The sequence below is a fragment of the Gopherus flavomarginatus genome, chromosome 6 (genome assembly GCF_025201925.1).
Source record: "Gopherus flavomarginatus isolate rGopFla2 chromosome 6, rGopFla2.mat.asm, whole genome shotgun sequence".
NCBI classification, from domain to species: Eukaryota; Metazoa; Chordata; order Testudines; family Testudinidae; genus Gopherus; species Gopherus flavomarginatus.
Genome location: NC_066622.1, coordinates 138,364,420 through 138,391,430, shown reverse-complemented (window position 1 = coordinate 138,391,430; position 27,011 = coordinate 138,364,420). Strand labels below are relative to the sequence as shown.

The 27,011-nt window shown below is 51.2% G+C and overlaps 1 protein-coding gene across 2 annotated transcripts in view; it reads left to right on the top strand.

The window, feature by feature from the left end:
- ARMH3 (armadillo like helical domain containing 3) overlaps window positions 1-27,011 on the top strand; it is a 184,617-nt gene that overhangs the window by 126,765 nt on the left and 30,841 nt on the right. For both annotated transcript variants that reach the window (XM_050958044.1, XM_050958043.1), the window contains exon 24: window positions 12,902-12,980. In XM_050958044.1, the coding sequence (XP_050814001.1) occupies window positions 12,902-12,980 (79 nt within the window). The remainder of the gene's footprint in view (window positions 1-12,901; window positions 12,981-27,011) is intronic.

The window sequence follows — 27,011 nt, the reverse complement described above, 5'->3', positions numbered from 1 at the left end:
ACCCCTCAGATCTTCCTGGAAAGGAGTGAGGTGGAGCCAAGTACAGCTTAGTTCAGCATAGTCTCTACTGCCTTCCTTAGGACTTCTAGAAAAGGCGAGCGAGACAGCATCACATCGTAGCTGTTAATGGCTGTGTACTCCAGGGTGCCCTCAGCCGTGGCTGCCCTCCGTGCAGGACGTCAGGATGTTTCCTTTGTTAATGACATTTAAAATCCCACTTGTCAGCTTGGCCGACGTGTGAAGTCTGCCGGCCGGGCGGTGGAGGGAAAGTCATATTTGGACTTGAGTTCTGGGGCCAGGTCTCTGACGGTTCATTTGGCAGCACAGAATGAAACCAGAGTTGACATGTGAAGTAGTAGGGGAGTTTAGTGTCACGATGGGATAATGCCAAAGCCGTTCTCCTCTGGAGAGCTGGGTCTAAGTCCTCACGTATGCCATGTGAGCAATGATTTAGCTGGGTCGCTGGCACAGTCGGGCATTGCCTGGCATGCTCCAAGGCCAGGCTTGGGCGCACCGTGGCTCAGGACAAACTGCATTTGGAAGAGTTCTCCTAGCACCTGCCCACAGCATGCCTGGCACTTGCAGGAGGCGTCCCTCCCCGTTCTTTCATGAGAAAGAAAACAGGCTGAGAAGCGATTACTCGGAGAGACGCACCTTGTGAGCACCAGGACGCCCAGAGGAGCAGGAGCTGAACCTTTGATGCCCACAAACAACAAATAAACTACTTCAAGCTGGCTGCATAAAACCGTGGTGACCTTGTTTTACTGGCTCATAAACAAAAGTACTGCAGCAAAAGGCTTCCGCGTTCGGATTTAGGGTTTTTTTGGTGTGAGGTGATTAAACTAAGCAGGACTGTGCCTCAGCAGAGTAGACTTTGCTGAGTCCCAATTCCCTCAAGAGTAACGAGAACCTAATCCAAAAATGTTTAATTATCTGAACTGGCTCTTTATGAGGCAACTAAAGCCACTTAAAAGTAAATTATTGATAGTGTGTTAACATGTTTTTCTTTAAAAGGAGACAAGGAATGCAATTAGCACTTCAACACAGCAGCTCCTACAGAGTCTTCTGGGTTTAAGGTTTTGTTTGAGGACAACTTTAAACAACTGCCTCATTTGGATCTCTGATTACTGCTCCCTATTCTATAACCTTGAGAGAGAGAGAGAGTGAGTGTGTGTGAGAGAGAGAGAGAAGTACATGCGTCTTTATTCTTTTTCATGCTGCCCCTCTCTCCTTTGTATGTGTTAATGAATGGAAGAAGGGTTTTAACTCAGTAAGTTGTTGAGGGTTGTTGACATTTTCCGGCTATCCCGGAGGCTGACTGTTCTCTGTTTACCTAGCTCTCTGCCGTGTTGCTCGGGTCGGGAAGAGACAGGCTCCTTGTCTCTCTGGTGCCTTTCCCTGTCGCTCATTATGCAGGATGAAGCCTCAGAAGCTAGGTGAATATTAATTTTTCAGGCTCTTTAAAGAGAGTTCTGGAGAGTGAAGGTCAGTTGCGATGCAGTTGGCTTTCTATAGCAGCCCTGCAAATATTCTGAGCGGTGTGCGTGACAAACTACCACAGCTTTGCCCAACTGTGGACAACTCAGGCAACTTGCCAGGAGCCTGCGGCCATGCTCAACTTTCAGGAAGCTCCTCTGTTGAATGACTGTCAGACACCCTCACTTTTTCATGCAGAGAAGCTGCCTCCGAGGATCCTGTCACTTGGTTCGGTTGACTAGTACCAGTGATGGTAACCAGGGAGATGGGGGCTGCTCTTCGGGCCATCCCTGAAGTAGGAGAATTGGATTGATTTGCAGTGAGGATTGTGTGGCCAGCTCTGCTGTGTGCACCTGGGTCGTGTGATATGAAACCTTGTCCAATAGCAAGTGAGTTTATTGTTCTAAATGGAGCTGGTCGGGAGACCTTTGCTCGCCATTTTCTGTTGGGAAATGCAGTTCTGTAAAACATGGAAACACTTCGGAAAATCCTGCCTGGTTTGCTGACTTTTTGTTGTGGAGAAAAAATGGAGGGTAAAAGTTTGGACGTTGTTAGAATATCCCGTTTCGACGCTGTCAGAATAAAACGCTTCTCTTCTTTTCTTTCTTTGGAAATAATGTTTTGTTTAGAAATGTTTCATTTTCATTTTTATAATATAACACAATATAAACATTTTTCTTTTGTCAAAACAAAATGCTTTGAGCGCTCTGAAGTGGAAATCTTTTTAGAAATTTCCTCTGTGGAGAACTTCAAAAATTGGGGGTTTCGATAAGAAACAAATCTACACTTGAAATCTGAAAACTCTTTGCAAAATGGAATTTGTCCTGCCCCTGTTCTAGTTTTAAATCCCATCCCTGGAGAGCATCCCGAGTGTATATGAGCCAAATTTCGATCTTCCCCAAAGGAAATGTTCAGTTTATGTTTTTCCCAAGCGGGTTACGTAATTTTCCTTTTTTCAGTATCGTAGAGACATTGCCCAGCCTTGGCTCAGTCAGACTGATACATGTCACTGGTCATTAGCATCAGATATCCCGGTCCATGTCGCTGCTTATGTGCTGATCAGCTAGCCCACGTTGGCTGTTAGATAGCAATCACTTCCCATGATATTGGTGAAGTACTGGAAAATCTGACCTAGTATTTAAAATAATAATCAGTTCTCTAATGACTCAGACTGGTTTTACCCCGGGAGGCGGCTAATGTTGCCATCCCAAAGTCCAGTGACCCTATCGTCCATTCCAAAGCACAGGAGAGAAGATGGCTTATACAGTTTTTGAAAGCATGTGGAAAATGTTGGCATAGGAAAATGAAGCCCATATGAGGGGAGAGTGCATTTTTAGCAGCCGAGCCGGGAGCAGTGTGATCGTTCTGTGCTGCATTTACAGCATTCCCATCGCAAGTTAGACTAATGTTTTCCTAGCAGCATCTTTGCAGTGCTTTAGTACCTAGTGTAGCCGTTCAGAACCAGTGTTAAATGATCTAGGAAAGCGTCTAGCTGTACGTATATGTAATACACGTGCACTCTTAAATAATGTCAGTGTGTGCACAGATTGTCAACAGTGGCGTGGAAATCCCACAGTTTTTGTATTTTCCAAGTATAGGGGGAATTACAGCATGGCCCATACCACGGGGGAGCAACTATTGGCAATTTTTGGCTTTAGTAGTGACCTGAAAGCGTGAAAACTTTTTTGTGACGTCCTCATTTCATTCCACTCCCCCCACAAACCTACCTCTCCTAGTGAGCAGCTCCCCCCCTCCCCCCGCTGGGTGTGCAATAATAACATTGTTTAAAATATTTTCCTTTGCTGGACAGACGTCAGTGATGCTGGTTTACAAACAAGAAAATAGGCAAAATGCCATATTAATTCCAGCTCCCTCAGAACCATGGGGGAAATCAATTTACAGGCCAAATTCAAGGGCAAAAATGGGTCTGAAAGGAACATTTCAACATTCTCCGGGGGGTGCTGAAAGGGATAGAGAAGAAACAAATCCCTCAAAACAAGCTGGCACTGTAGTTTTATTAATGCAAGTTTATTATTAAAATGACAATTAATTTTGGGCCAAATCCCAGAATTTCCATCAGCTGAGGGTCTGGCCTCTATTTTTAGCATTTGTTAATTATCAAACATGGAGGAAACATTTTGCCTGGCCTTTTTTCCATCAGTTTTCCTTGCGCTTTTCCTGAATGTTCATTTTATTGACGGAGGCTAAAATGTTCAGAGGTGGCCTGGGTTTTTGGATGTCCAGTGTCGGATGCTTTGGGCCTGAGTTCAGGGTGCTGAGCGCCTGCAAGTCGTCTTGGCTGCACTTGGAGTTGTGGGTGTTCAACGTTTCCAGAAATGAGATCCGAACTGTTTCCTTTTGGGCATCCCAAAATGGGACCTGTACCACCAGATGCTCCTGGCTTAAGCGTGTAGCCGTCTATAGCAGCTTGGACCTTTACACAATCCATTTCATGCTGTTGACCCTGAAGATCTGATGTTCCTCTCTGGACATTGCAGCTCTGCGGTAATTCCAGCTCCATGGTAAAAACATGAATGCATCTCGTTGAGAGGTCAAAAGCAAACCTCCTGCTCTGCATTCCTACGGAGAAGTCTGAGGCTTGTTGTTGTGTGCCAGTCTTCACTGCCACTTGCTTCATGTGTAATGATGCTTAGGAACCATCTGCAATGTCTGCTTTATTTTGTTCCATTTTTTAATCGACATTTTGTGATTCTAAAACCAGCAGACGGGTAAAATAAGGTCATAGGGGGCTTATTTTCCAGCAGGTCCTTTTGTGGTGCCGCATGTCACTGTCAGGAATTTTAACACCGGGCCCTTTCTCCAATGACTTGCATGGCAGAAAAAGTCAGCAAATAACTTAGAATAGTCTCTGTACCTCACCACTTTCCATCCCAGTGGAAGATGTGCTCCTTTAAGCTTCCTTCAATAATAACCACATGCAAGCACCGCAGATGGAAAGTAAATACAGATATAAATGAAAAACCAGAACACAAACCATTACCTCTTTTGCCCTTTGGCTAGAGAGCGCAGCCTGCGTGAGACATGCTAGTCATGTTGCGTAGAGCACTGCGGGAAGCTGCTCTGATACCATGGGGATGAGGGCTGGTCGAGACAGGAATTGTTTCCAGTCCCAGATGCAGCACGTAAAAGTCTCCTCCCAACATGTGCCAGCTTTTTTCTCTGTCTTGCCCAGTCCAGCTGAACATCTTAGTCTCTGGTAGAAATTGGAGCATAGCTACTGCTGGCCCTAGGTGCCCAAAGATCATTCCCGACAATGCCATGGCGCTGAGTGCCCTAGAACAACACAGGGCAGATAAGGGAGATGTGGGCATGGGGCAGACAGAGGGTATCTTTCTGGCAAAAGGGTGTAAACGGCATGAAGAAGGGCTGAGGGGGCGCAGGGAATACCCATGCAGCGAACTAGGGTGAACCCTTCCAAGTCCTCCACCCCGAGAGCGAAAGAGACGTGTTCATGGCGAGATGGAGATCAGAGCGCTTGCAAATCCTCAGGCTTTCAAACTGGATGTAGCTGTGTGACTTTCCCTGGCAAAGCATCTCTGTGGAAGATTGTCCCCCCTCACCCCTTAGAAATGACCTGCAAGTTTGCATTGATCAGTGACGCTTTGTTCATGCCCCAGGTTTGGCGTTTGATTCCACATTCTGCTCCCCAGGTCGTGGCCTTTGAGCAGCAGAAGTATCGCCCAAATGGGTTCCATTAAACAGTCTCTGCAGCCGCTGAGCAACGGCAGGCGAATTTCCATTGACACTTGTCTAATGAGAAACCACTGCCAGGCTTGCATCAGCTTGTCTCTGCAGGGAATGGCGCTGTAAATAACCAGTTCCAGTTTGCGGAGTAGCAGGTAGTGTCTGGGAGGTCAGGATGGGTTTGAGATTTACACGGCTGTGCTGACACAGCCGTAACCGACACCACGGGTATAATTATCAACTTGGTAAAATATCATTGTGGAGCTACGTTTCTCTTCCCTCGACTGTGGCTGATTCTTGCTCAGCCACTGAGTGAGCCCAAGCCTCTTCAAGAATCCTTCAATGCGTTAGCCGTTTATGGTTTGCTCATGTTGTTCTGACCATTCATCCACCCAGTCCTGAAAAGGACAGCAGCTTCTCAGCACCTTCTCTTGGGTCATGTCACGGGTGCAGTTTGGAGGGGCCGGTGCTCCAATGGCAGCCAGTTTCACTGCTGGAGACAGTGGAAGAAATCTCCTTTCTATGACCTAAAGAGAGGGTCTTTTCTCTCACTGGCACCATCTGGGGACCCCACACAATGCCTGGGGTCTGAACCCTGACGGAACAGCACAGTAAGAGTCATCTGCATTCACTTTAAGTGACACAGAGTTTATGGTAAATGTTTGGCTGCTTAATTAGCCCAACAGCCTCTTTGATTGCCTCTCCCAGGGAGCTTTACATGGTCCTGGTGGGATGGAGTATAAACTTCTTAAATTTCACTCATTGCTTGGCACATTTGGAAGCCAGTGCCTGTGAGCCATATGATATTCAGCAGTAAAAGAGGCCTCCAACGAACTAGGTATTCTGTTTTTCTTAAAGGTAAATGTCCTGTACTAAAATGACTAATTAGGCTACTAATGGGCATAACGAGTAATTAAACTGTTTCAGCTTTCACAGGCATGGCAGGTTTTCCAGTGTTTTGAGACTCGAGAGTTGGAATCTAAACCTGTCATGTGAATTGTGAGGCAGCTGGTGGATGATGATCCAATTTCAGTGGTCGCTATGAATAAATCAATATTTGCCCTCAGTTATTAACTGTTGTCAGCAGAGAGGGAGATGTGGTATTCAACACCTCTGTATGGTATCTGCTGGCAAGCGCTGACTTTCTGCGTTCGGTCACCGTACATCACCGGACGAGTGGACTATCCCTGCCCCATCATTTGCTCCTTACCTACTGGTTGCTTCAAGAACTAGAGGCTTAAGAAAATAGCCTTTACCAAAAGATTACATTCAGTGATTTCACTCAGTGTTTTGGCACATTTCACTGCTGTAAAATACATGGCTGTTGGTGCTGGGGGCATCCTGCTGTTTGCAGGAGCATTGACCCACCGAAGTATCTCCTGGCTTTAATTATTGCTTTTAGAAACAAAGTGTGGAGGGAGTGTTTCCTTGCCTTTCTTAAGAAAGGCTTTTAACATGGTGATCCCCTGGACGTTACGTCGTTGGGGCAGGGTCTCGTCAGAACGACGAATCTTGGGCAGGAAAATGAAGTCAACGAGCAGTGCGTTGGCCAGGGAGAGGGCACGTTAGCCCGATTAGTCTCCTATGCTAGATCTGAAATTCTTCTTCCCATGCATTAATAATACTCATGATAACATTTGGCGTTTAAGAAGCCTCTGACAATGTTTTTATCGTTTGTTGCTTAATTTAGTAAAGCCATTCACTAAGCCTAACGAATAATTCTAATAGCCGAAAGGGAAGCTGACTGTGCACGGAGAACCGGAGTCTGTGATTCCTAGGCCGTGGAGGGCACGCGTCTGAGCCTTGCTGGCAGGGTTCCAGCAGCAGACTGGCCGTGTGGAAATCCTGCTGTGGCTGGAATCCCCCCCAGCTGCCATGGGTGGTCCAGAACACCTGGACTAACTGCTGTGACTGTGCTGGAATAGTTCACCTTCTCACCTCTCAGATTGGCCTTAGACAAGAAGCCTAGAGGAAGTGACTTAGGTAAAGGGTGGGACTTTGGCATCTCACTTGGCTTCAGTCTCTGGCAATGAACCGTGGAAAAGAAAATGAGCTCATCCTTCGAACAAGGCTGGTGTCACCAATTGTTTCATATCCCACAAGTGAGGAGGTGGAAATGCGCATTGGAGAGAGCCGTGGATCAGGGGAGGAATTCCCACTGCTCTGCATGCTCCCTGTCACGGAAGGAGCTGGATCAAATGAGGAAAGCTGGAAAGCTGCCAAAGCTCAACTCCCCCCACGCTTACACTTCTGTCTCCATCTCATTAAATAAATAGGACGTGTGTCTCCACCTAACACGTAGCCTGCCTTCACAATCAATAAGTCTCGGGGTGGGAGAACGGAACAGGTGTAGCACGCTTCTTTCTTCTACGAAAAGACAACAGTGCTGAGTCAGATGTTTCCGGTGAGCTGAAATATGAGCTCTCATTTGATTAAAATAGCCCTTTGTCTTGTCTTCTCCCCTGCCGTTTATTTGGGTGGCTAGGAGATGCGCTCTCTCAAGTCTGGACTTGGTTAATTGTGGGCTCATTAAATTGAGGGAGCTGAAGAAATCCAACAACCTGTGCAAAAGTAGCTGCCTGTGATTAAATCAAAATAAGGAGAAGTTACTCTGCCGTTCCAGATGGTTTGCTTGTGTTTAATCTTGCCTGCTTTTCAGAAATGCCCTTGTGATGAAGTGGGAATGCTCTTAATGTTTTCTCTGAATACTGTGTGGGTGCCTCAGTTTCCCCTATGCATTTCTTAGGTATCTAGGTGGAGGGATCAGGGTGTGTGATTGTTGCAGAGCCCAAGAGGGCCCCTGTGATACTGTCTGCACAGAGAATGGCCGACACTCTGTCTCCTGGCAACTAATGGCCTGGGCCTCTCCTCTGCAAAGGTGCCGACTGAAGGTGTTGGAGAACAAAGAGATCAGGTGACCTCCTAGCCCAGGAAAGGGACAAAGGCAGAGGAGGGGCTGGAGAGTTTCACTTTGGAGCTGGCTGGGGAAATGGAGGGGAGCCAGACAGACCTGACTGAGGGGGGCCTGTTGTCTGTACCTGCAAGACCTGTCTTGGACTGTGTTCCTGTCGTCTAAATAAACCTTCTGTTTTACTGGCTGGCTAAGAGTCCAAGGTGCAGGGCCCTGACTCCCGCAACTCCTTGACAGCCCTATAGGCATTTGTTTAAAAACTAAACCTTAATTAAAGGTCAAAGAGAAATGAGGATGGTGTTGAGTTACTTAGACTTGGGGGAGGGACCATCTTTTTGCTCTGTTTGTACCGCATCTAACAGGGTGCCCGGGGGCCTGGTCCCCGGCAGGGACTCCTGGGGGCTGTGGCTATGCAAATAGAAATAATGCTTGGTTGATGTTCTGGTTTTGATGCTAAGCGTCATGCTGTGCAGTGTGGCCAGAGGTGCCACCAGTGCTGCACAAGACTCTCACCAATGTTCAGTAGAGTTGACGGAACTCTTGTGGGCATAGATCACACCTGTGCAGCTGTGAAGGGGTTAACACCAGCCAGTTGGGGGTGATGCTAGGAGCATTTCACAGTCTCTGAATGCTGAGTAGATTGGGACCCTGGCCAATCGGCTCTGCAATGGGGCAAGAGAAAGATGAGCTGGTGATGCTGCTTTTGTGCGTGGAACAGCTCTGGCTGCAGATTACCACTCTGTGCCCAGCACCTGGTATTTGACGTGCCTTGGACTGGGAACAACAGGGGCTTGATAAATGGGCTGAACGGAGGCCAGTACTTCTGACTTGCTGGCCCCCTGCCAGCCCCTCGGAAACGCTTCAATTTCTGAGCAGGGAGAGCCCCCGTGTCAGCGATCAGCAATGCAATTCCTGGCCACATTTCAGCATTGCCGCCCCTTTTATCTGCCTCGCTTCGCTCCATTTTGCACCCAGATCCCCTGGTTGTTGCAGCCAGCAAGTGGTCAGGGAACCCAGCTGGGTCTCACATGCCTTGATAACAACCCTGCAATGGCATTTAGCCATGTCCCCCTGCCAGGAGGCTGCGTGCGGCATTTCACTATACGTTTCTTCCTGATGCAGCACTCATTGCCTCTGGCTGTGTTCTCCCCATGGCCCCAGGCCGGACACAGCAGAAGCAGCATTCTCCGGTGATGGGGCACTGAAATGTGGAGGATTTTGGCTAATGTTTTCGGAAGCGTCAAGTGATTCAAGAGGCTACGTTCCACTGGCTTTCAATGAGACTTAGGCTCCTAAGTCACTTCTGAAAACTTTACCCTTAGCCCCTGCGTGCTCCCCCACCCGGCTCCCAGTCAGTAAGCTCTGCAGCACAGATGGTATCAGTCTGCTGATCCTTCTTTCGGACGGATACATGAACTTGTCTGTTGGGTCCTGGGTGCTCGCGTGATCCCCAAGTGCCTTTCTCTGCTCAAAATGCTGCACAGAGCAGGTCTGAGATCTGAGGTAGCTGTGATAAAGGACTTGACTGTCAGTGGGCGAGGGTCCTCCTAGGTAGGAGGAGGAGATCAGTGCTGCTTATTCTGAGCCCCTCTTCAGCTCTCACTCTTCTGGGTGTTCCCTCGCTGCGTTCGGCCTTAACCCAGAGGCAAGGTCAGCTGGGATCCAGTCTTGGATGGCTGGGCCCTCATTTCACCCTCTTCCCTCCTGCGAGCTGTCAAGCCTCTGCTCTCGCCAGCTGGAGGCAGCGGCCACTGCGCTGTAGATCAGGCAGGGCATGTGGTGCTGGCGGAGAAGAGGCATCTCCTCCATGGAGTTGTTCTGAAGTCTGCCTGATAAATAGCAACAACCCCCCTGCCACCCTCCCCGGGTGCGTGCAGTGTGGGCATAGGTAAGTGTGCACAGCATCAGACGCTGGACTGGGGATCGAAACGTTCCCTCTTGCCGTCAGAGCTTCATGGTTTCCTCACTGTTCAGATGTGCCAAGGAGCTCGCCAACTCCTCACGAATACCGGGTGCAGCTTTCTCTCTCAGATCTTTTAAAGTAGCTGTGGGCACCTCAAAGTACTGGGTCCTGACCACTACCTGTGTGATCAGTGCTACCACCGGGAGAAATTATCCCAGCCCCCAAAGCAGGGAGCTGTATGCGGGTAACTCAAACCAAGAGAGTGGAATTGTGCACATAAGGGGAGCGTGTGCAAAGAGCTGCTCTTTTCCCTATGGTGCTTGGCTGCGGCAGCCTGTGGAGTGGCTGCTTTGCCAAGTGAAATTCCAGCTGGTAATGACACGTACAGCAGCTCGGAGGTGCATCCCAGGGCAGCTGATGGCTCGTAGTTTCACGTCTATACGGCAGAAGTTTTGAGGGGTAAAACACAGAGCGGTTTCCGAGTTACCTCTCCTTGGATGGAGAAAGGAATCCCGTGCAGCAGGGTTTCTGGGAGGTTTGCAGTAGCCCTGGTATTAGGATGGTGGTGAAGCAGGGATTGGGGGGCCCAGGCAGGGGGTGTCTGCACATCACGGAGCCCAGCTCCCATGTGCTGCGCAGAGTAGCGGCGGCAGAGTGGGTCTGTTCCCATGGAGCAGCCCGGGCTGGCAGGGATTCCCAGGAGCTGTGCTGTGTCCGCGGGTGTTGTGGTGCTGGGGACCAGAGAAGAACCGAGAGAGGCAGGGCCAGGATTTCAGCCTGGGCTGGTCTCACTCCTCTGTCCTGAGGAAGGCAGCACCGCAGCAGAGCATCCTGGGAACGGTTTTGTCACGGAAGTGGGACAGCGCAAGGAGATTTGTTAAAGAAACGAAACGGCTGAACGTGCCCATGCTCCCCAGCGTCTCCTCTGGCCGGGGGGTGTGTGCTTTAAGTAAAGGCTTTCCAAACCCAGATTCAAAGCGAAGCCAGTTCCCCAGGGCGAATGGCGGCTGTGATTGCAGGTACGGAGCTGAGCAGGGACCAAGCAAGGGCCCATTGTGAAGTGCTTCACAGCAGTGGGTACAAGTGACTGCTCAGTCTGTTCCTTAACTAGTGCTGGAGCCACCTGAGTGCGCTGAGTCCCACTGAGCTGCTAAGCCTTGTAGGGGGAGTTGTGCGTCTTTTCTTCTGTTCCTGTAGGGTAGCCGTTAGGGGTGTAAACGTTACTCCAGCCAGGCATGAAACAGACAGCTTGAAAGCCACAGCTGTTAGGAGCCCTGGCTACCGGAGAGTGAGGTTCTCACTCACTGATGCTTCTGTCATGCAGGTGAAATGGGAAAAGATAGGGCCCTTCGCCACCAGCCTCCGGACTCCCTTCCTCCCTGGAGGGGTGATCAGCTGCCTGGCAGGCAACCTTCCGCGCTTGCATTATCCGGTGTCATGAGAGTGGTGGCAGGGTCTCTGCATATCAGAGCAGTGGGCTCGGTCTCCACATTGATTGCCTCCTGTGTGTGCGCTGGAGACCTCGCACCAGTTGGCATAGGGTCACTGGGAATGTTACAGGAGTAAGGAGATGGCAGAGTCAATCCTGCTTTCAGGTTTTCCTTCCTCTGTTGTTTATTTGTCTGCCATGTGAGCACTTAAAGATGCTCCCAGGCAGCCTCTCTTCCCACTGCCTCTGCTTGGCACCTTGCAATCTCAGCAGTCCCTGAGCCCAGTCACCACCTCTTAGCAGCGAACAGGCCTTCTGGGGCCTGCAGGAGGAGGAGACCCCATTAGACTGTGCAGGTGGGAGACTGAGTGGATTTTCATGCTGATTTCATAGAACCATAGAATATCTGGGTTGGAAGGGTCATCAAGAGGGTCATCTAGTCCAACCCCAACTAGTGAAATTTGCATGAGACAGAAAGCCCTGTCTACTGGCACAGCGTAACAGGGCTGGGCAAGCTTCCTCCAGGCCAGTATCATAGTGCACCTCAGTTCTGAGCCACAGTGAAGGCCATTGCATTCCTGAGCTCCGCCTGGCACAGGGCGTCGGCCAAGTGTCAGTTGCCACTGGTGCCATCCCGGGCTGTCTCTCGGCAGAGACTCGTTGGTTTAGCGTTTGTCCTGCCAGCGGCACCTTGGAGAGCCCGATGGGAGGTCAAGAGGAAATCTCCAGCCATGGCTTGCTGTGTTCAGTTTTAGATTGCATTGAGGATTCCCCAGCCCCTACCCCTGCTGCCCACCCGGAGGCTGGGGTTGGGACCTTCTGCTGGTGAAGTGAATGAGACGAGAGACCAGCCGCGCAGCTGCTCTGCTGGGCTCTGACACGTTGCCTCCGAAGGGAGGGCCCAGTCCGTCCGAAGCCCTTGGGGTGGGAGGGAGTGCAGGGTTGTGGCTGGAATGACCAGTGCGCAGAGGTAAGTCAGAGTGGAGGTGGGGACACCAGCAGCAATGCAGACAGTGGAGTCATGTGGAACGAGATGTCGTGTGATACCAGGCTTGAAAAGTGCCTCATTGGCTGGGGAGAGGGATCCCTCCGAGCAGGGCATGGCTGTGATCCCCACCTTGGTTTTCTGCCTGCTAGGTGCAGAGTGAATTGCAGCCTGCCCCGGTGCGGCGATGACTCCCTGCCCAAGCAGCTGGGAGTGCAGCCCCGGGCACAACACGTGGGTCCAAGCACCCACGCTTAGGGCAGGCGCCGTGTTTGACAGAGTCAGCGGGGCCTGGCAGCACGGTGATTGCTGCTAGCATCGCAGCCTGGCAGAGAAGGCTGAGCAGTGTGTGTGGGGGTGGGGGTAGGCATGTGAGGGGAGAGGGCCTTTTGAAGACCCCTCCCCCACCCCCACCATGCACTGGTTCATATTGCCAGAGAGAATCACCTCCCCTGGAATCTGTTCCTAACAGCCTTCCTCCTTCTCTTTCAGAGCCATCATCAACCACTTCAACCCAAAGATCGAGTCTTACGCTGCAGTGAATCACATATCCCAGCTCTCGGAGGAGCAGGTAAGCCGCACCCCTGACGGCCCTTTTTCATTGCTGCAGTGTGGCGTTCAGGTGATTCCCGCAAGCATGTTGCCCTGAGCGGTGTCAGCTGGAGCGTTAATGTCCAGACTTGTCACTCTGGCTAGGCTGGTAACACAGCAGCAGCGTCCGTGGTGGCGGTAGCCTTGGGCTGCTCTGTATGCAGGGAAGGGCCAGGCTTGCCTTCCCAGGACTGTCTGCAGATCACAGCTGCCTGGTCCATGCAGAAGGGAGAGCAGGTGGGGAAGAAGATGGCGTCACATTGGCAAGTGTGGTGGGCGGCTCTCGGTAGTTCTGGTATTTGGAAATGTGCAATGGGATCTTGGCAATGGCTGTACCTGCTAATTAGAGAAACGCTGAATGCAGCTTAATTTGAGCCGCTGTTGGGCTCATTAGAACATATGCTGCAGTTGGTAGAGATTTTCCAGGATAATTTAATTCACAGTGCCCTGAACAGCTATTCTGCGGTAGAGTTTTAAACAGGAAGGTTTTCGTCGGGAGGGCTGAGTGTTAGGGGCTTTTTCCCTGTAATCTAGTTTGATTTCTCTTCCTCCTGTCCAGCCTGAATTGCGTAAGTGTGGAAATGGGGCCTCCCGAGGGCAGGGTGATGCTCACAGCCTCAGGAAGGGAAGAGGTGGCCTATTTTCTGGGATAAAATATTCAGGCTCTTTTGAAGCACTGCTGGGAGGAGCATTGAGGGCTGTGCGGGAGGAGGTGCAGCAGTGACGCTCGCCAGGTGCCAGTGCTCTGGTATCCTGCGCTGGGCCTGTTAGAGCAGAGACCTGGGTCGTGCTGGACTGGCACGGGACCTACTGAACCCCTCTTCACTAGCGATGCTCTCAGGTTATGAACCCAGAGCTTGGTCTGGAAAAGGCCCTGACCACTAGCCCTGTTCTTCCCATCCTCCCTCCCTCTCTCCACTTGGGAGGCTTCGCCTGGAGCCTGAGGCTCACCCCCTCTCAGCTGTGCTTTCAGCAGCACCCAGTGCTCAGGAAGCCAGGCCCTGCTGCCTTTCACTCTCTCCTTCCTCGCACTAATCTACAGCCTCTGCAGCGTCTAATTTGCTCGACTCGATTTCCACGCGTTGCTCCGCTGCGCAGGGTCCCATGCTCAGTAGCGTGTTCTGTGATGTTTCATGCTCTGTTTCCCCGTTCACTTTCTGTACATCATCCAATGCCAAAAAGGGGGCGAGGGGGCTCGGATGGGGGAGGCGTCTGCGCTGTGCTTGGGTTCGTTGAAAAAGGAGGGGCACTTTTCGCTGTCAGCACAGCACAGCGCAGCGCTCCTCCACCAGCAGATCAGGGAGGTCACGCTGAATTCTTTCTTCTTCGTGTGCTGTGCTTTAAATATAATCTGCAGCGGCAGGCAGCTAGTGAAATCAGTTCTGACGTGCCGGGAAGTTCGAGGGAGACAATTAGGAAGCAGAAAGCCGGTGTGAGTTCTTTTGGTCAAAGTTTAGCTTCCCCCGAAGCAGTGAAAGCATCAAGGGAAAGCAAAAGAATTGCAAGCCCTGGTGAGCTGCACGGGAGGTGGAAACATCACGGTGGCACCCTGATGAGTGCGGGGCGGGGCCCATACTGTGCAATTTACTGCACCAGATGATTGTGTAATGGCCAGAATGTCAGACTCATTTGGGGAAGGGGGCAAATTCCCCTCTTAAGTGGAGTCCGTGAGCTGGGGTATATATCTTGGCCCACACACTCCCTTCAATCTGCAGTCATCTCCCATGGACGGCGAGTGGGAGCTGCGCAGACATCAAGGATAGAATCTGACTTCTCTGTAGTAACCGAACTCCCAGTAATCATTGGGTGTTTGTTCAGTACTTTGGTGCACTCAAAATCATTCAGTCGGGAAGTCAGCTCGTTCTTAGGGCTGCTGCAATTTCAGCCTTTAGTTTCTCTTCTTTCTCCATCCTCCTTTCTTTGCATTTCTCTCTCCCCTTCCTTTGTTTCCTGCTGTAACTCCAAATTGCTCCCCCCTTCTGCATCCAGTCAGACGATCAGCAGTGAAATGTTTAATGCTGACATTTAAAGCACAGTTTAGAGTCAACGTGCACAGGTTAATTTGGAGCCTGGGTCGCTCCAGCTCTGAGCTCTCTTTCCAGGCCGTGTCTTGTAGACTCGCAGGGTAGCTCTGCGGAGGTTCAGCTCAGTCCACATTTCAACGTTGGCTTTCACAACCACGAGGGCTAGAAACCGTTTTCTGAAATGAAAGCTTGGATTCTGCAGCATGCACGTGTCTGTCTCTGCTCCTGTTGGGCTCCCCTTTGTTCTGGCACCTGTGTCCCTCTCACAGTGTAAGGGGGCATTGGCTTGCCACGATTCTTAACCCACTGCAGATCTCCTGATCACCCCAGCTCGGGGGCTTCTCCTGGGACCTGAGAGATTCCCCTCCCCTTTGCATGTCCTGGGGGAGTTTTATTTCTTATATTTGCTTTGTTAATGTCCTTAAAAGTATCTAAATAATCGGCTGAAATAGGTTTTGCTGGGTCTTGTTCTTTCCACAAGTCTAGTGAAGGCTTTATTAGCTTGTTAATCACTAATGTCCATTTCTCACAATTCTTGGTCTGCCGTTTAAGTGCTCTCTCTTCTTGTTTACTGATGAGCATTCATGTTACCATGCAGCAGACTCACTGCATCTTATTTTATTTGCAAAAGCCGCCAACTTTGTACTCAACAGAAACCATTAGACCAGCACTAGGCCTAATGGCTGAGAAAGCCAGCAAGGACATGATGACGCAGGAAGCACTCCAGGGTAACCAGCTACAGCCAGGCAGAACAACTGCACAGTTTTGTCTGACCCGAGCTGTGGAGAGCGTCACACAGCTGGCCTTTCTCGCCGAAATACCAGGTACATAGCAGCTGCACTCTGGCTGGACCGGGTGTCTTGCTAACTCTGTTCCTGGAGCTGTTCAGGTGAGGAGAGAGGGAGACCGAAGTATTGAACTCTCCTTGGTACCAAAATGCCCACTGGTCCCTCCCAGGACACGTGTGTCTCATACCAGTCTACTGGAAAATTCGGACAGGAAACTGCAAGTTCAGATCTCAGTTTCTTGGTACCATTCCCGCTATAATCATCACTGTGGGGTTTTTAAACTGTGTTCTACAGAGAGGGCAGAAGTGCAGACAGACACTCAGAGCTGACAGCTACTTGTGGTCCTAAACAGCTGTATCATTTTGTAAGGGACGGTGCCCCTTCCCCGTCTTCACTACAGCAGAGACACCAGGGAATGCAGGTCTGGAATACAAGGCCTGTTATATGCACATCGGGTTGAGCAGGGCAGACTGCTGGGAAGACCTGTGTGGCATGCATCAGCCTGATAATTGCAGGGAAGGAGGGCTAGCGACCAGAACAGGTTGTGACTGAAGAGCAAACGTACTGCTTCAGCTTTGAAAGCATGGCAAGCGAGGGCACCACTTGGCTTGTTCTGCAGCATGACAAGCGTATCATTCAGTGAGCTGCAATCCAGCTTCCATTTGGGTAATCTCAGAAGGCCATTTTTCCTCTGGCTCAAATCATGCTCCAGCTGTTCTCCCCCCCCCCCCCCGCATGTAATTGGCCCTGTTAGCGGGCAGGGGCTGAGGGACTAATCCAAAGTACAGCTCAGGGAGCTACCACCGCTGACTTCAATAGAAAGCCACAAGACTGCGCGATCAGTGTGAGATGCCCTGAGCTGTGCTCCGGTGGGAGCCATCGTTGCCATGGTTTAGTCCATTTGCTTTGCTTCCCACACTAGGAAAAAACTCCAAGCCATTATAATAAGCTGGGACCCATCATAGCAACGCCTTGCAGTGGCACTGGAGCTAGGGGTCTGTTGGTGTACATGTGTGTTTAATTGGCTGATGGCTTTAAAACACCCCGAGGATTAAACAAGTTCTGTGAGTGCTGAGTATCATTAGAATCTCATCATAACGTCCCACGTTAACATAGCACCTTGGGGAAGCTCTTTAAACACGGTATGTGCAAGGACCAGATCACTCCTGAAATGCAGCCACCCCTGGGGTAGAAGGCAGCGGTCTAGTGGCATGCAATGCAGTGCACAACTGTGTGTGTGTGTGTGTGTGTGTGTGTGTGTGAGGAGAAACTTCAACTGAGGACACTGGGGCAAAACCCAGATCTTAGATCTTGTAATGTCCATGCAGGAGAGGCAGGAATGTTGGGTTTTATGGTGTCGTAAACACCCACACATGAATTGCTTGAAAGGCAACTGATCATTGCAGTGTGAAGGGCTGAGCCATCCGTGCTGAGATCTGAATCCGTGGTTCAAGGGAGTCGGTGTAGTCAGATGCTCCCGCGAACCCATCCTGACTGGCAGTGATGGATCTGGCTGATAAGGTGGCTTTGCAGTTTAAATTACCCCCTGACCCTGGCGTTTTGTAGCGTATGCTAGGAATGATGTAGCTGAACGATGCCCTTGGACAGCTTTAAGGCAGTGAGGCAGGGCTGCCTGTCTCCGGGCAGAATTCAGGCAGAAATGAGCGCAAACCAGAGTTAAGCTGCAGAGCAATCACTTAGTGCTGTTCAGAGCCTTTCATTAGGCTAATGCTTTGAATGCAGTTAAACAAGCATCCCTGGAGCAGAGTGAAAGGAGCAGCTGAGCCGTGCCAGAAGGCCAAGGGAAAGGCTCTGTTGTCAGAAGCATCCGTTGAAGGATGGGGAGATCTGACCTGTCCCATCCCAGCAGGCTCAGCGTAAAATGGAAGACCCTCCCCCCTCCTGGAGGCTCCATACAGCCAGTCTGCTTGTGGCAGTGTCAGCTTGATGGGTGGCACCTCCCGGAAGGGTGCACCCCGTTCCCTGTGCCTGAGAGTCTGTAAGCTGCTCGGTGACTTCACCCCATTCTCCACCCTAGGAAGGCGGGGGGGAGGGGAGAGGCCTTGCTGTGTTTCCTGAAGGACCTGGGATCTGTCTCCTGGCAGACTGGAGGTGGGTGGTGAGCTCAGAGCCCCTTGCTAAGAATGCCCTGCTCCTAGCCCTTCCCCATTGCAAGCTGACGGCTGGTAACTCAGCACTGCAGAGGACAGCTGCTGCTGCATGGTCACACGAAGAAGAGCATATCGCAGCTAACCAGGACCAAACTCTAGGGTTTTATAGTCAATGCCATCCCTTCACTCAGCCGCCGGCAGGCAGTCGGTGCCAGAGTCAGGGCACAGAGGAGGTGGCTGAAGGAGCGTTTCCTGCCCACCTCACGGGGCACTAGCTGCGCTTGCCAGGGCTTTGAAGGCATCGCTCCATGCAGAGTGCAATGTACCGTCTCCCTCCAGGTGGGGAAAGCCTGGTAACCATGGCAACATTCGCGTCCGAAAGGGACGGCTGCGACCTTCTTACCATGTGCCAGGGTCAGGAAGCACATGGTACCTGCTGCTGCCTGAGAGCCCAGGCGCTGCGGGATCCAGCAGGACGCTGAGCGTGTACAGCTTGGCAACAGGCAGCCCCATCAATGGAGGGGGCTGATGCAACTTCTACTGCTTCTTCCATTTGCTTTCCACAGCCCCCACGTGTGCCTCAGTGTCTGCTGAGCACTGGGTATGTCATTCCACCCCCCTGCAGAGCCAGACGAGATGGGGTTCAGCAGCATCCTGAGCAGCCCATCCCTCCTCGCTGACTCCCTTCCCCCATACCCACGAGCCCTGAATCACACCCTGAACAAGACGGCTGATGAGACAGGACCCTGCAGAAACCCGCAGGAGAGCACTCGGGGCAATTGGCCAGCCCTTCAGAAGCTTTGTGACGCTGGTGTCCAGTCTGGACGTGTGGTGGGAACAGAGTCAGTCCCGATATCGCACTCGGAACGAGCTCGACTCAGAAAATTTACGATCAACAGTTCCCAGGTCCTTGGTAAATTCTTAAAATCTTTGTTTTCTATTTCAGACCTAGTTAGGAGCGGAAATGGTGTAGCAGAGAGCAGGTCCTGGGCATCAGTGTTCCCCAATTCTCTTTCCAGTGGTTACTGAGTTGCTGTGTGATCTTGAACAGATCCATAAGAACGGCCATTCTGGGTCAGACTAAAGTTCCATCTAGCCCAGTATCCTGTCCACTGACAGTGGCCAATGCCAGGTGCCCCAGAGGGAATGAACAGAACAGGGATTCACCGAGTGATGGATCCCCCATCGCCCAGTCCCAGCATCTGGCAGTCAGAGGTTTAGGGATACCCAGAGCCTGGGGCTGCATCCTTGAATATCTTGGCTAATAGCCATTGATGGGCCTGTCCTCTGTGAACTTATCTCGTTCTTTTTTGAACCCTGTTATAGTCTTGGCATTCACAACATCCTCTGGCAACAAGTTCCACAGATTGACTGTGCGTTGTGTGAAGAAATACTTCCTTTTGTTTGTTTTAATCCTGCTGCCTATCAATTTCATTGGGTGACTCCTGATTCTTGTCACTCGGCTGCCTTGTGGCCTGTCACAGAGTGTGGGGGAGTCCGGCCCTGCACCCCTCTTCCTGGGACCCACAGTGACTCTCAGCCAGCCAGTAAAACAGAAGATTTATTGGACAACAGGAACACAGGTTACAGCAGGGCTTGCAGCGCACAGTCAGGACCCCTCCACCGAGTCCTTCTGGGCTTTCAGGGTGCTTGGATCCTAGCTAGGATACCCTGAATTCCGCCCACACAGCCCCAAGCGCAAACTCAAACTGCTTCCCTCCTGCCGCTCCCTTCCTTTGTCCCCTTCCCGGGCAAAGGTGTTGACCTTTCCCCTCCCTTACCTAGCTCAGGTTACAGGCCCTGGCATCGTCTATCCCCTAAAGTCCTCCCCTGCTCTCCCACTCCCCACACAGACAGTCCCTACTGCATCACATGGCCTGTGTTTCCCCATCTGTAAAATGGGGTAAGGGTGTTTGTAAAGCACTTTGAGCGCTTTGGCTGAAGGATGTGGTGTGAGTACAAAGCAGAATCCTGCCAGCCTCACAGTTACTCATCTGTGTAGGCTGGAGAGCTCCTCCAAGGGTCGCTGCTGAACTGCCAGAGCCACCTGCGTTTGTAAAGTTTATATTACAACTTTCCACAGCTGAGATGAAAGGAGAAGCTGTCACTGGCCATGTGAGCGCTTGGCTCAGTTTGCATTTTGTAAAACTTGAGATTTGCTTTTTAAAGAAATCCCTCAGGAAGCCTGGGCAGCAAATAGACGTGGGGCAGTTGCCAGGCATGTAATTCGTGCAGGAGCTGTGCAGACTTCCCCTGCGTGGCTGTGTCAGTGTGAGCTCATCACACAGCACCCTCTGTCACTCCAGGCATGTGTGCGCCTGGCCGGCTCTCTCCTGCCTGCCTGGGATTCTGATCAGAGACGGCCTGGATCCTGGGGGGGCGTGTGTGTGTACAAGGCACAGATCACGCCCTCTGTGTGCTTGCCCCGTCAGACTGGCGTTGGATGCTGCTCTCCCAACATGGGCCAGGATCTCTGGAGCCTGTGGCACCACTGAGATTTGGGATTTTCCATCTTCCTACAATGCATATTTTTGTGGCAGGACAGTGGCTTCGCCCAGCCCATGGGGCAGAGCCTGACCACACCGTCTCACTGCAGTAGTCATCCCTGTGCTGTCACCTGCCGCTCACACTGTCCCCCAGCCCAGCTCCGTTCACGCATCTGGTTCTTCCCAGTGCTCCATTGGCATCCCCCTCCTTTGATGCAGAGCTTTGCCCTTTTCCGAGCCTGGGCTGGCCTCTGGGTCCCTGTTCCTCTGCCGTCATGGACTGTCTCTGCGCCCAGGCCTGGCTGATGGATTCTGCACTGACCCTTATGCAGCCGGGCGAGGTTGGGGCTCGTCTGTGCTGTGAATTCGAGCACACCCCACTGAATGGGGACCAGGCAGCAGTCTCGCCCCAGGTCCAGTCCGCAGGCTGGGGGTTTGCAGTGAGGTGGGCTAACGGATCTCCATTCTGGCATGTCTCTGTGGGTCCGGAACCACCATTTCACACACAATGGAGCCTTTCTAGCTGGGTCCCAAAGCTCACCTGGCAGAAGCTCTGAGATGAGAGGCTTTGAGCTGTCTAGAAAGACATTCTCTGTGCAGGTGGCAGGTTTCGGGTGCCCCAGCCATCAGCCCAGCCCCGCTTCCCAGAGGGAAGGCAAGTAGCAGAACTGAGGGGCAGGGCTGTGTGATATACCTTAGAGGTCTTCAGCTCAAATTCTAACCTTTGGCACGTTCTTAGCCTTTTACCAGCAACCCTTGCCTGCCTGCTAGCAATGCAATGACAGCCGCCTGCCGTGCCTGCTGCTCCTTGGGGAGAAGCCCACCTGCCTTTTGACGGCTGTCCTCTCTGCCCCCCCTTGCTGGGAGTGTGCCGTAATGCAGGCTAGCTGCATTTCTCTGCCTTCCTCCATTCATATTTTTTCCTCACCCTCCTGGGCCTCTTGTAGGATCTTCTACCCCGAGCTGCATCCATTTTCCTAAGTGACAAACTAGGTCATTGCTCTGATTTGAGTGAGAACCACATGGAGCTTTGCTGTCACCGTGCAGAGAGAACAAATGCTGCTGATGCAGAAAGGTGCAGTGTCTGCAGGGAAACCAAATGAAATTACCATGCGGAGCTGGGCTCAGGGAGGCTTTGCTTTTGACTCTCAAGCACTTGGCATTTGGACGTCGAGCAGTTAAGTTCAAATGCAGCCAGCAAGGACTGTCAGCATCAGGGAGCTCAAAGGGAAACCTGTGACTGGAGTAGAGAGGGAATGTGGCCTTCCCGCCCGCTGCGCTGAGCCGTGTCCCCACTCCTGCCTTGGCCGGAGATCCGGGGCAGGCGGCAGGAATGCTGAGTAACTGAACGCCAGTCACTCCGAGCCAGCATGCGGGGAGCTGGATCCGCAGAAGGCAGGGCTGCACCCGCCAAACGCCAGTGTCTACATATCACCTCCGTTCCTGTAGGCAGGGTGAGCCCTGCAGCCGCGTGCGATCTCCATTGGCTCAGGGAAGCTTCCTGAGAGCAAAGCACTGCTAGCAGCATGTGTCACCCCATCAGGCTTGTGGCTGGTGCCAGTGCAACCCCGCTGCAAGGATATGAATCCTGAACAAGGTGTTCGTGTTTACCTGGCTGCTTGTTTTTATAAACACCCTTTTATTTGTACATAAATCACTGACTTCAGTTCAATACCCATGACTGTAGGAGAGGGGGACTGCCAGTAGGGAGATCTGTATCTGAGACCTTCAGCAACACTGCTGATGGCGCTCGCTAACCAGCTGATGGGAAGCACTTAAGGGTTCCAGAATAGGGTGGTAAAACAGCACCTGAGTCCTGTCCACACGCCAGCTTCCATCAGTGCTACCCCTGTTGGAGCTACATCGTGGTGATTACAGCTAGGAAACTTGCTTCCCTAGGTGCAACTTACGTGTCTATCCTGTGGCTGCACAAGGCAGAGATCAGGTGGGGAAACCTCCCGCAGGAAGAGCATGGGCTTCAGAGAGCCCCACGCCCACCCTGAATGCATTCCGAGCAACCGACTCCCCCTGGGAGACTGATGGTGGTGGTTTCCAGTAGCACCCACAGCACTTCTCGGGGTGCAGAGCTGGGAACTTCTAACTCTTACTAAATGCAACCCCCAAACAATGAATCATGGTTGAAATTTCTCCATGTGCAAACCCCAGGATATCCCCCCGAAATGTTCCCACAGCTGCTGTAATTCAGTTCCCATGTGAGTATTTTTAGAGCTTCTGAGCTTTGGGGTTTATTCATTTAATATTTTAGTGTTTATTTTAAACAGTTTTGGGATTTTATGTCTCAAAAATTGGGGGATAGGGAGGGGGGCTTTCTCTCTCTATGTAGAGTAATGAGTAGTCTCTTCGTAATGTTCCCTAGTGTACATTAAGCGTCACTATGTCATAGCACTAAGGAACCTTTACAGCACACCAACAGGGCCTACATAGAACAATTAATACACAAACGTTGTTATAGAATCTCAGAGTTGGGAGGAACTTCAGGAGGTATCTAGTCCAACCCCCTGCTCAAAGCACGACCAACCCCAGCTCAATCATCCCATGTCCATTGGTGATAATGGAACCAAACTTCCATTTTTCATAGAGATCCTGGTACCATGGACCTTTCCAGACCACCCCACTTCATTACTGGTGAAGTTCATAGAAGATTAGGGTTGGAATAGACCTCATCTAGTCCAACCCTAGCTAAATCATCCCAGCCAGGGCTTTGTCAAGTTGGGCCTTAAAAACCAATAAGGATGGAAATTCCACCACCTCCCTAGGGAACCCATTCCAGTGCTTCACCACCCTCCTAGTGAAAAAGTTTTTCTTAATATCCAACCTAGACCTCCCCCACTGCAACTTGAGACCATTGCTCCTTGTTCTGTCATCTGGTACCACTGAGAACAGTCTAGATCCATCCTCTTTGGAACCTGCTTTTAAGTAGTTGAAGGCAGCTATCAAATCCCCCCTCATTCTTCTCATCTGTAGATTAAACAATCCCAGTTCCCTCAGCCTCTCCTCATAAATCATGTGCTCCAGCCCCCTAATCATTTTTGTTGCCCTCCGCTGGACTCTCTCCAATTTGTCCACATCCCGTCTGTAGTGGGGGCCCAAAACTGGACACAGTACTCCAGGTGTGGCCTCACCAGTGCTGAATAGAAGGGAATAATCGCTTCTCTCGATCTGCTGGCAATGCTCCTAATGCAGCCCAATATGCTCTTGAGAAGTCACACCCCTGTACTCCACATCACCGCTCTGTGTGGACAAGCCCTTAGATACAAGTCAGCTTTTCCAGTGTTTATCAGATAAACACCCATTTAATTTTTTTGTGTCAGAGGTGTTTTATTGGTCTTCATTGGTTAAAACCTAAAATCAGAAGCCCTAAGTATTTGATGTTGTTTGTGATGTTGCCTTAGGGCATGTGCAAACTGCTCTGACTCCTGCTGCAGGCCTGTGTCAGCTGACTCAGGCAAAGGGGCTGGTTAATTGCAATGTAGACGTTCAGGCTTGGGCTGGAGCCTCAGCTTTAGGGCCTGTGAGGTGGGAGCTTGAATGTCTACACCACAGTTAAACAACCCCTTGTCACGGTGCCCCCGGGCCATGCTCTGGAACTGCTCCCCACAAAGCCAGTCAGGACTTTGGGGAGCCTCCTCTCCCTTGGAGCAGACTGTCTTCAGGGCAAGAAGCTCACACGTCTTCACCTCTTGGGTCTCTCCTTGGAGCATTCAGCATCCTCTGCCCCTCCGTGCACTTCCCACAGCGAGCCCCCCCCAGCGGGGTCCTGGGGAAGCCACAGGGTCCTGCACCCCCACTTCGCAGTCAGACGTGACTCTCAGCCAGCCAGTAAAACAGAGGATTATTCGATGACAGGAACAGGGTCTAAAACAGAGCTTGTAGGTACAGAGAACCGGACCCCTCAGCCGGGTCCATTCTGGGGGGCAGTGAGCCAGACCCCCCACGTCTGCACTTCACTCCTCGTCCCCAGCCAACTCCAGACTAACAACCCCTTCCAGCCCCTCCTCTCTGCTCAACCCCTTTCCCTGGCCAGGAGGTCACCTGATCCCTTTGTCTCCAACACCTTCAGCTGGCACCTTTGCAGAGGAGGGGCCCAGGCCATCAGTTGCTAGGAGACAGAGTGTCAGGCATTTAGGTGCACTGGCCCTTTGCTCTGCCAGATACTTAAGAACTGCCATGGGGACACTGAGGCATCAACACAGCATTCAGAGAAAACACCAAGAACATTCCCAGTTCGTCACACCCCTTAGCCCAAGCCCCCGAGCCTGGGCCAGCCCTAGGTGTCTAACTGCAGTATAGACAGACACTCAGAGGCCTCTGTGTATGTGGCAATGTTAAATGCTAGTAAAATCATAACTTTGAGTTTCCTGACCTGAGCATGTTAATGCAGGATTTATAATTGAGATGTAATAGATTTTTGGCCTTTAAGTTCCTTTTGCGGGAGGTGGGGGAGAAGCAGGCGAAGAAACCCCCACGGTGAAATGCACACGTGAGAGTCAGCATGCTCCACAGCGCACTAGGCTTGCTCAGTTGCAGTGGGAAGCCGTAGGATCAGACTGGCAGCCTGCGGTACTGGCCGGGTCCTTTGGCTGCCTGCGTCAAGGGAAGCAGGGAGATTGGAGTGCTCTGCACAAGAGGATGGGTGACTGTGTGTGGATATTGCTGCAGTCGCACACGTGCATATCTGGGTATTGACGCCTTCTTGAGTAAAGGAAACAAATGCGCAGCCCGTATAATGAGGTCACTGAGTATTGACATAAATCCTCTGACTACTCCAGATGCTTTTATAGCTCCACATGCTTGACTTCTCGTAGTCTGAGTTACATACTGGCTTGCAGACTAAAGCATGCTGAGAGACAGAGCAAGCCAAGGAGAATCAGAGCCTGCCTAATGGGTCAGCCATCCGTGCCTGCCCCCAATTTCACGGGCCCTTCTGATAGCATCCATAGACACCATTTTTCACAAGTGCTGTCACATTTCCGCATGCGAATCAGGTCCCTGGATGTCCACTCTGTTTCCACTCTAGCAGGAACTGTCAACTGCATATGGAAAAACAGACTGAGGATGAGAATGTGGCTTCTTACGACTGGCATGACACTGTAGTGGTGTTGGGCTGGGATAATGGAGATGGGAGGTCAGCAGCAGATAAACCCAATGGAGGGAGCTGGGAGAAGGTGATGAAGTAACTGAGAGGCTGGGCAGGAGCCACTGGCCACTTGTGGCCCACAACACTGCAGATCACATTGTGATGGAAAGACTGCCATTGTGATGTGGCAGTTCCCTGGACAAGTGACATCAACACAGAGTGGGATGTGTCTTTAGCTTCTTGTAACAAGACTTTGGCATCTGGAAGCAACCACTGGTAGGGCAAGCTCCATGGTCTGGGAACCACACCGCAGAATACGGGGACTCAGCCACGCTCTGATGAGTGTTGCACTGCGCACCACCATCTCCAGTCCCTTCTGGGAGGCAGATACCCAGCACCAATATGCCACCAATCCTCCTGCAGGAGAAGTGCTGATGTCAGTCGTTCAGTTAGAAGTTGCGTTGCCCTTCTTTTGCCTCTGTCAAAATCAATGTTCCACACTCCGGACAAAGCCGTTGCTGCATGAATGCAGAGGTCATGTATGGACAGCATTCAGCACGCTCTCACTGCTGTTCTCAGGACAGCACGCCAGCAGCAGTCTCCCTCTGTAGTGCTTGCAAGAAAGTTCTGCCCTGTCAGAGATGGTGAACGTGCCTCATCTTCCACTTCTCTTGTGCACCAAAAGTCACCTGCAACCCTTCCAAAACCAGGGTGCCTCATGCTTTGCCCAGCAGAGGGTCACGCTAGCAAGCTGCTGGGAGCCAGAGATGTCTACCTAATCTGGGTAAGTTGTACCAAATTGCTGTCACCCTCAACTTTGAATACAGAGGTGGAGACTTCAGGTACCACATCCAGACTGTTCTGATGGAGATGGAGCATTGCATGCTAGGACCTGTAGTCTTTGTCCATCGCATTACACACAGCACAGTCCAATGGCTGGAAGCTGAAGCTAGACAAATTCAGACAGGAAATAAGGCGCACATTTTTAATGGTGAGAGTAATTAACCATTGGAGCAATTTACCAAGGGTCGAGTGGATTTTCCATCCCTGACCATTTTTAAATCAAGGTGGGATGTGTTTCTGAAATATCAGCTCTAAAAATTACTTTGGGGCAGGTCTCTGTCCTGTGTTACGCGGGAGGTCAGACAAGATGATCACAATGGTCCCTTCTGGCCTTGGAATCTGTGACACTCTGTTGAAAATGAAGGCAGTCACAGGTTGCATGGTAGAACTCGCTGGCCACATCTCGCCTGCAGGTTATATTTGGCCTCCTCTGTTCCAAATAATTAGTTCATTCTTTCATTTTCAACATCTGGAGTCAGTGGGACAAGAGTGATCTGGAAGCAGGTGAAGGAAGCAGGATATGGTTTGTATGCAGATTCAGGGTAGCCAGGTTGGAACTTTGATCTGTTGAGATTCACTTGCTTCTCCTGGGACTCGTATCTCTATCCTGGTGTCTGCTGCTTTTTAACTCCCACTTTTTGTTAGAGATCTTCTATGCAGC